General features: G+C 40.2%; 1 protein-coding gene across 1 annotated transcript; it reads left to right on the top strand.

The window, feature by feature from the left end:
* The first annotated feature begins 444 nt into the window (after positions 1–444).
* Positions 445–1,368, top strand: LOC110543063 (putative vomeronasal receptor-like protein 4). The gene has a single exon (XM_021629507.2). The coding sequence runs from the start codon at positions 469–471 to the stop codon at positions 1,366–1,368; it is 900 nt and encodes a 299-aa protein (XP_021485182.1). The 5' UTR covers positions 445–468.
* The last annotated feature ends 8,647 nt before the right edge of the window (positions 1,369–10,015 follow it).

Genomic DNA, 10,015 nt, shown 5'->3' with positions numbered 1-10,015 from the left:
GGAAATAGAGATGACTGAGGGATGAAGGTAAAGGTGAATAGAGGGATACAACTGATCAGATAGAGAAATTGGGGAGCTATGTGAGTTCTAGATAAGGAAAAAGAAGATAAATACAGAATAAGGAGGAAGTTAGGTAAAATCAATGGGATTGGTTTTCTAAGGCATGAGACTCAGGTTCAATAAACACATATAAAGTGTGAATTTTGTGTAGAATGGGAATGCATTAATTAGCTATTATATGCTATTTATACAGGAGATACCTGGAAGATATATGGAAATGTAGGCTATGATGTACAGTCTGGAACATCAAAAGCTAAAGAGACAGGTAGTCAAGAATTAGTTGGGAAAATAGAATGTTGATAAAGATATACACTCCAGTGAGTTTCAAGTTTGATGTATGATCTTTTTTTTTTCAGATATAAGAAATATTCTTCCACTGTGTTCTTAAGATGCATACACTTCTCACTAATGTCCTCATTAAAGAGTGTGCTTTATTTCCAAGCTGGGATTGGAGTCTTAGCCAATATGTTTCTCGTTTTTCTCTATACTTTCATAATTGTAAGTCACAGACCTAAGCCCATGGACCTGACCTACTGTCAACTGTCCTTTGTTCACCTAATGATGGTCCTCATTGGAGGGGACATGTGGCTTACAGACATATTTGAGTCACTGAACGTTGAAAATAACTTCAAATGTAAGACAAGTTTTTACATAAGCAGGGTGATGAGAGGCCTCTCTATCTGCATCACCTGCCTCCTCAGTGTGTTCCAGGCTGTCACTATCAGTCCCAGTACCTGTTTTTTGGCAAAATTTAAACCTAAGCTAAAAAAATACATGATCAGTGCTTTCTTCTATATTTGGTCTTTCAATTTTTCCTTCAGTAGTAACCTGATCTTCTATGTTGGTGGTTTTACCAATGTGAGTGAGACCAACCAGATGAAGGTCACTAAATCCTGCTCACTCTTCTCCATGAACTACATCATCGGGGGATTGATTTTAACAATGACAGCATCCAGAGATGTGTTTCTTGTAGGAGTCATGCTGACCACAAGTGCATACATGGTGATTATCCTGTTCAGACATCAGAGGCAATGCAAGCATCTTCATAGCAATAGCCACCTGAGAATGTCCCCTGAGAAAAGGGCCACATGGACCATCTTGCTGCTGGTGGTTTTCTTTGTTGTCATATATTGGGTGGACGTTATCATCTCATCTACCTCAATCTTGTTATGGAAGTATGACCCCTTCATCCTGAATGTTCAGAAGTTTGTGATGAATGCCTATCCCACAATTACTCCTTTGATACAAATCAGTTATGATAAGAGAATAATAGGAATGCTGAAAATCTTGCAATCAAAATGCCATTAGAATTTTTAAAAGACATTTTCCTCTTCTTTTTTTATTTTTTATATTTTTTATCAGTTAGATTTTATTAACTCTGTATCCCAGCCCTGGCCCGATCCCTCATTCCCCCCCAGTCCCTCCCTCCCTCCCTCCCTCATCTCCACCGTGCCCCTTTCCAAGTCCACTGGTAGGGGGGACCTCCTCCCCATTCATCTGATCCTGTTTTATCAGGTATCTTCAGGACTGGCTGCAAAGCCCTCCTCTGTGGCCTAACAAGACTGCTCCTCCCTTCGGGGGTGGGGAGACCAAAGAGCCAGTCATTGAGTTCCTGTTAGAAATAGTCCCTGCTCCCCTCACTTTGGGAAACCAATTGGTTACTGAGCTACCACAGGCTACATCTGAGTGGAGGTTCTAGGTTATATCCATACATGGTCCTTGGTTGAATGTCAGTCTCAGAAAAGACCCTGTGCCCAGATATATTTGGTCCTTGTGGAGCTCCTATCCTTTCCCCATCAGACTAAGATGGCTCAGCCGTTAAAGGCTAGGCTCACAACCATTTTCCTCTTCTTTTAAAAATGATTCATTTATTTTCATTTGTATGTATGAGTTTGGTGCCAATATGTATGCATGTGTGCTTTCCTGGTGTGCACAGAGGTCTGAAGAGAACTCTGGCTGCTCAGAGGTGACAGTGATCTTGTTCTTGCTCCATTTGATGTTCACAACCCATCCACAAGATTCCCAGATTTCCCTTTCACCTTGATCCTCTCCTGGAGGACGTGCTCAAAATTGGCAGCATCCATAATTCCATCTTCTACAGAATGGGTGCAGTCAAGGATGAAATTCAAAACCTGCATCTTTTGTTTTTTTTTGCCCCCCACTTGCCACAAGCTTTTTCACAGGTGCCATGGAGGCAGAGGAGGCCTTTTCATATGACTTTTAAATAATTTGTGTTATTACATATATACATTCTTTTGACATTGTGCTGCCAAGAAATATAAAGTTCTTAAGTTCATTGTACACTATAAGCTAGTTCCACATGAATTCTCTTTCTCCTTTTTTGTTTTCATATCATAAAAGTGTCCTTGATGTTGAGGTAACTTAAAAGAAGCTCTTTGCTGAGAGTGACCTTTTAAGCCTTTCTGTTGAAAACTGAGATTCCAAGTGTTCACCTCCATACCCCACCATTTAAAAACTATGTTTTCCCTCTATTGAAAACAGTTTTTTTTTCATATAATGTATTTTGATCAGATATTCCCTTTTCCTAGTCCTCCCAGTTCATCCTCATCTCCTCTCCCACTCAGATTCACACCATTTCTGTCTCTTTTTAGGAAACACACAGACCTATAACATTAATAATAATTAACAGTAAGATAAAAACAAAAATAACAAATCAGAATAGAATTAAACAAACAGAAAAAGTCAGAGAAAAAGCACAGTAAATCCATATAGATACAGAAAAACACAAGTTCAACACAGGGATCTCATTAAAATACAAAACCAGAAATCATAAACTTTATGAAAATGACCTGTAGAGACTGCACTGACTTCATTTTGTGTGGGTCCCAGTGGTGCTCCTGTAGCACACCTCCAGAGCAACTGGCACAGGCACAGGACTAATAAGATTGAGCATGCCCAAAACCAAGAAATCTCAAACTTGAGATTTAAATTTTTACCCTGAGAATGGAAAGTGTGGGACAAAGCTTTCTCCTTGTTTCTGTGCCTGTCTCAGGAGCACGTGACACAACCCCTAGGTGGCCACAAGTGAGTCAGTCACTTAAACTTGTCACCTGTTACCTTTCCCCATGCCAGGGAGCATCCCCAGCATCGTAGTCCCTGCCAATCAAACCCCAAACCCCTCCCACTGCCCAAGGTTTACAATGTCCCTGCTCAGGAAATGAAACAAGCCCATTTACTTCATCAAAGATGGTCTGAGACTTGCTGTTTGTTCTGGGAAAACAAGGGCTGCCCTCCTCCCAGAAGAATTCACCGCTGGACTCCCATACTTGACTGCTGGCCAAGCAGTTGCAGCAGAACCACAGCAGGCACCTCTGGAGCTCTCCTGGGTGCCTCTAAACAGCTGGTCATTTCATCCAAGTCAGGTCTGGCAGGCCTGTCAGAGCCCTGAGCTCCTGCTGCTTGGATCAGCCCCAGAACCTGCATTCCTCCTGTAGCTGCATCAGGAGTGGGCATTTGGACAAACACTGCTGTTAAGACATTGGTTTAACCAAAGAGTTGCAACACTGCGATATCTCCACCACCTTGGCTTCAGAGCCCTGAGCCTTTTGGCCTCTGTGGTCCAACCAAAAGGGAAGTAACACTTCTGCTGTGGAGAAAATCTTTTCTCCCACAAGTCCAGCCAGACTGGATATCCAGCGGTTGAGATCCGTTTCTGTGTTTCATTCAGGTCCGACCTAAAACCGAAGTTCCTGAGAAAAACGGAACTCTGGACCCCACTCTTCACTCTTTCCCCCCTGGAAGCTGACATTACTTGTACCTTAATACGGAAAAAGTGCCTACTTTCAGCTCACTGCCTCATGCTATCCCGCAGCTCCTCTAGCTGGAGGAAAGGAACCACAGGGCAGGGGCCTACTGTTAAAGAGTAATGTATTATGAATGAAGCTACTACAAACTTGGTTGAGCAAACGTCCTTGTTGTGTACTTGAGCATATTTTGGATATATGCCTAGGAGTGGTATAGCTGGATCTTGAGGAAGCACTATTCCTAATTCTCTGCAAACAACCAGATTGATTTCCCAAGTGGTTGTACAAGTTTACATTCCCACCAGCAATGGAGGAGGATTTCCTTTTCCACATCCTCTCTGGCATGTATTGTCACTTGAGATTTGATCTTAGCCATTCTGTTGGGTATAAGGTGAAATCTTGGGTTTGAATCTGGAAACAATCCAGATGGCCCTTTAATGGAGGAGTGGATACAGAATTTGTGGTACATTTACACAATGGAATACTACTCAGCAATTAAAAACAAAGAAATCATGAAATTTGCAGGCAAATGGTGGGAACTAGAAAAGATCATTTTGAGTGAGGTATCCAAGAAGCAGAGAGACACACAAGGTACATACTCACTTATAAGTGGATATTAAACATATAATATAGGATAAACATACTAAAATCGGTACACCTAAAGAAGCTAAACAAGAAGGAGACCCTGGGTAAGATGATCAATCCTCACTCAGAAAGGCAAACAAAATAGTCATTGGAAGAGGGAGAAAACAAGCAATAGGACAGCAGCCTACCACAAAAGGTCTCTGAAAAACTCAACCAAATAGGGTATTAAAGCAGATGCTGAGACCAAACTTTGGGCAGAGTACAAAGACTCTTATGAAAGAAGGGGAAGATAGAAATGCCTGGAGGGGACAGGAACTCCACAAGCAGAGCAAAAGAAATCTGGGTCCAGGGGTCTTTTCTGTGAGTGATAATCCAACCAAGGACCATGCATGGAGATAAAACCCCTGCACAGATGTAGCCCATGGTAGTTCAGTGTCCAAGTGGGTTCCCTAGTAATGGGATCAGGGACTGTCTCTGACATGAACTCAGGGTGGTTTTTTGATCACCTCCCCCTCAGGGGGGAGCAGCCTTACTAGGCCAGAGAGAAAGACAATGCAGCCAGTCTTGATGAGACCTGATAGGCTAGGGTCAGATGGAAGGGGAGGAGGACCTACCCTATCAGTGGACTTGGAGAGGGGTATGGGAGGAAATGAGGAAGAGAGGGTGTGATTGGGTGGGAATGAGGGGAGGGCTTCACCTGAGATACAAAGTGAATAAATTGTAATTAATACAAAAAAATAAAAAATAATGAAATAATAAAAGAGTAATATATTTCCCCCAGTGAAATACCCTTGGAGAAAACCAATGTTATATTTGCAAGTTGCTATCAAATGGAGATAGTTTCATTAGGTTAGTGTTAGGGATGGTGCTTAGACCCACTTCTGTTTTAGGACCATGTCTGGTGCAGACCTGTACAGGCCCTTTGCATGCTTCCCTAGTCTCTGAGTTTATGTGTGTGTCCATTGTGCTTTGTTTAGAAGGCCTTCTTTCCTTGGTGTCCTCTGTCTATTCTGGCTCTTCTAGTCTTTTCCATCAACTTTTCCACAGAGTTTCCTGGGCCCTGAGGGGACATTTTAACTGAGACATCCCATATGTGGCTGAGTATTTCAAGGTCTCTCACTCTGCATATTTTCTAGCTGCAGGTCTCTCTATCTGTTCCCATCTGCTGGAAGAAAGATCTATGATGATGGTTGAGCAATACTTCTATCTATGAATACAGAATGTCACTTGGAGTCATTTTATTTCTACATTCTTTTAGCAGAGCACTAGTATTTGGTTTTCTCCTTGGTCTCTCCCCAAATTCACTGTCCTGAACATCTGACCCCACCCCATTTGATACTCCCAGTTCAGCTCTCTTCATGTATTCATAACTATCTTTTCTACTTTCCTTTTCTAGGGATAGCAAGCTTTCTCCTCCTTTGCTTTCTCTACACCTAACCTCTGGTTGTATGAATTATAATTTGCTTATCAATGACTTAACATTAAAATCCATGTCTAAGCAATCATATACCATGTATGCCTTTCGGGGTTTGTGTTGCTCCACTCAGAATGACTTTTTCTAGTTTTCCACTTTTATCTATACATTTTATTGTTTTCTATAGCTGAGTAATGTTTTGTTTTGTAAATATAATACATTTTCTTTACTCATTCGTTGGTGAATATCTTGGTTTTTTTTTCCCAATATCTGGACAAACAGTGTCTTCATAGTAGGGAGAAGTGTCCTCTGCTTATCTGTCCAATAGTGTTGTGGCTGTATCTTGAAGAAGATTTATTCCAAACTTCCTGAGAAACTACCACACTGATTTCCATAGTGGATGTACAAGTTTGTGTTGCCAACAGAAATGCATGAGTGTTCTTCTTACTTCACATCCTTGCCAGCATGGAGGGTCATATGTATTATTCATGTTGGCCATTCTGTGTGGTGTACATTGAAATCTCAAAGTAGCTTTTATTTGCATTACAGTATAGACTAGGGATTTTGACCAGTTCTGTAAATACTTCTCACCCATTTGAATTTTCCTCTTTTGAGAATTCTCTGTTTAGGTCTGTACCCAACTTTTGAAGTGGGTGCAGGGAGCCAAAGCTTTCTATGGAAGCCAAAGTCAAAGCTATCTAGTGGAGACAAAGGTATCTGCTGAAGCCAAAGTCAATTGGTGAGCCAAAGCTATCTAGTGGACACAAGCAAAGGTAGTTACTGAAGACAAAGCCAATTAGAGAGCAATGGTCATTTAGTGGAGACCTAAAGCTATTTAGTGAAAGAGTTATCTAAGACCCTAAATCATGGGTGATAGATTGTGAGGACATCATTTGTTAGAGCATCTGCAAGATATGTTAAGAAAACATCCTTATGGTATCTTGCAGGTACAATATTTAACCCATGAAAGCACTCTTCCTATATCCTGCAGCAGTAATTAACCCTCCCCCTTTCCTGCCTTCTCCCTATATAAGTTGGGTAAAAATTTCTAATAAACAAGGCCTTGATCAAGCAGACTTGGCTTCATTCATGAGTCTCTCTCTCAAGCCAATAGCCAACATCAAGTTAAATGGAGAGAAATGTAAAGCATTCTCATTAAAATCAGAGACAAAGCAAGGCTGCCCACTTTCACCATATCTCTTCAATTCAGTACTTGAAGTACTAGCTAGAGCAATAAGACAAGTAAAGAGATCAAGGGGATAGAAATTGGAAGAAAAATATCACTATTTGCAGATAATATGATAGTATAAGTATGTGACCTCAAAATTTCTAACAGAGGACCCTTACAACTGATAAACACCTTCAGCAAAATGTCTGGAAACAAAATTAACTGAAAAAGTCAGTATCCCTCCTTTATACAAGTGACAATAGGGCTGAGAAAAAAATTAGGGGAACAACACCCTTCATAATAGCAACAAATGCTATGAAGTATCTTGGTGTAACTCTATCCAAGCAAGTGAAAGACCTGCATGACAAGAACTGCAAGTCTTTGAAGAAAGAAATTGAATATTTTAGATGATGCAATGATGTCCCATTCTTGTGACTGGGTAGAATTAACATAGTAAAAATGGCCATACAATGTAGATCAGAAAGCTCCTTTAACAAAAATGGTGCTGTTCTAACTGAATTTCTTCATGTAGAAAAATGCATATAGACCAGTATTTATCATGCTTCACAGAACTTAATTCCAAGGACCTTGATATAAAACCAGAGACTCTAAACCAATTAGAAAACAAAGTTTGGTCTTTGTGTAGTTTAGGTATCAAGGTGACTGTGGTTTCTTAGAATGAGTTTGGTAAAGTTCCTTCTGTTTCTATTTTGTGGAATAGTTTGAAGAGAATTGGAGTTAGCACTTTTTGAAGGTCTGGTAGAATTCTGCACTGCAACCATCTGGCCCTGGATGTTTTTTTGGAAGGGAGACTTTTGATGACTGCTTCTATTTTCTTGGGGCATATAGAACTCTTCAATCTTTCAGCCTGATCTTGATTTAATTTTGGTAGATGGAATCTGTCAAGAAAATTGTCCATTTCCTTTAGATTTTCAAATTTTGTGGCATATAGGCTTTTGTAGTAATACCTAATGATTGTTTGGATTTCCTCAGTGTCTGTTGTTATGTCCCCCTTTACATTTCTGATTTTGCTGATTTGGCTTGTTTCTTTCTGCCTTTTAGTTAGCTTGGCTAAGGTTTTGTCTATATTGTTGATTTTCTCAAGGAACCAGCCCTTGGTTTCATTGATTCTTTGAATAGTTTTATTTGATCCTAATTTATTGATTTCAGCCCTGAGTTTGATTATTTCCAGTCATCTACTCCTCTTAGGCGTGTCTTTTTCTTCCTCTTCTTCTTCTTCTTCTTCTTCTTCTTCTTCTTCTTCTTCTTCTTCTTCTTCTTCTTCTTTGTAGCGCTTTCAGGTAAGCCATTAAGTTGCTTGTATGAGATGTTTATCTTTCTTCCTGAAGGTGTCTAGTGCTATGAATTTTCCTCTTAGCACTGCTTTCATTTTGTCCCATAAGTTTGAGTATGTTGTGTCTTCATTTTCATTGAATTCTAAGAAGTCTTTAATTTCTCTCTTTATTTCTTCCCTAATCCATCTGTCATTGAGTTGTTCAGTTTCATGTGTGTGTAGGCTTTTTACTATTTCTGTTGTTGTTGAGGTCCAGCTTTAGTACATGGTGGTCAGATAGAATACAAGGGATTATTTTAATCTTGTGTCTGCAGCGGCCTGCTTTATGATCAAGTATATGGTCTATTTTGTAGAATGTTCTGTGAGGTGCTGAAAAGAATGTATACTCTTTTGAGTTTGGGTGAAAAGTTCTCTAGACATCTATTAGGTCCATTTGATTAAGAAGTTCTGTTCAAAGATGACAACATAAAACCAGACTCACTAAATCAGTTAAAAGAAAAAGTGGGGAAGAGCCTAGAACTCATTGGCACAGGAGACAACCTCCTGAACCTCATGAAACTGGAAAGCTTCTATAAAGCAAAGGACATTGTCATCAGAACAAAATGACAGCCTACAGACTGGAAAAGGATCTTCACCAACCCTATATCTGACAGTGGTCTATTATCTAGAACATATAAAGGATTAAAGGATTTAAAAAGCAACAAAACAGATAATCCAAGTTAAAAATGGGGTACAGAGCTAAACAGAGAATTCTCAGTAGAGGAATGTAGAATGGCAGAGAAACACTTAAAAAATGCTTAATGTCCTTAGTCATCAGGGAGATGCAAACCAAAATGACCCTGAGATTTCACCTTACACCCATCAGAATGATTAATATCAAGAATTCAAGTGACAATACATGCTGGAGAGGATGTGGAGAAAGGGAAACCCTCCTCCATTACCGGTGGGAATGTAAAATTTACAACAACTTTGGAAATCAATCTCGCAATTTCTCAGACACTTAGTAATGATGCTTTCTTAAGATCCAGCTATACCATTCCTAGTCATAAATCCAAAAAGTTGTTCAAGTACACAACAAGGACATTTGCTCAACCATGTTTTTATTTAATTTTTTATTAATTGCACTTTATTCACTTTGTATCCCCCCATAAGCTCCTCCCTTCTCCCCTCCCGATACCATCCTCCACCCCCTTCTTCACTCATGCCCCTCCCCAAGTCCACTGAAAAGGGAGGTCCACCTCTCCTTCCTTCTAATCTAATCCTTCCTTCTAATGAGTCTATCAGATCTCATCAGGTGTGGCTGCATTGTCATCTTCTGTGGCCTGATAAGGCTGCTCCTCCCTTAGGGGAAGGTGTTCAAGAGCAAGCCAATCAGATTATGTCATAGGCAGCCCCTATTCCCATTTCTATGTAACCCACTTGGACACTAAACTTCCATGTGCTATATCTGTGCAGGGGTTTTAGGTTATCTCCATGCATGGTACTTGCTTGGAGTATGAGTCTCTGGGAAGACCCCTGTGTTCAAATTTCTAGTTCTATTGCTCTCCTTGTGGAGTTCTTGTCCTCTCCAGATCTTACTATTTCCTACTTCTTACAATCTGGCACTTTCTCAGACAACTAGGAATAGCGCTTCCTCAAGATCCAGCCATACCACTCCTAGGCATATATCCAAAAGAGGCTCAAGTACACAATAAGAACATTTGCTCAACCATGTTTGTAGAAGCTTTATT

The sequence above is a fragment of the Meriones unguiculatus genome, chromosome 3 (genome assembly GCF_030254825.1).
Source record: "Meriones unguiculatus strain TT.TT164.6M chromosome 3, Bangor_MerUng_6.1, whole genome shotgun sequence".
Classification (NCBI taxonomy): domain Eukaryota; kingdom Metazoa; phylum Chordata; class Mammalia; order Rodentia; family Muridae; genus Meriones; species Meriones unguiculatus.
This window is presented reverse-complemented; position numbering and strand designations above follow the sequence as displayed.

Bases quoted from the DNA above. Each gene is read 5' to 3' on its own strand.
- LOC110543063 (XM_021629507.2), top strand. From the start codon at position 469: ATGTCCTCATTAAAGAGTGTGCTTTATTTCCAAGCTGGGATTGGAGTC.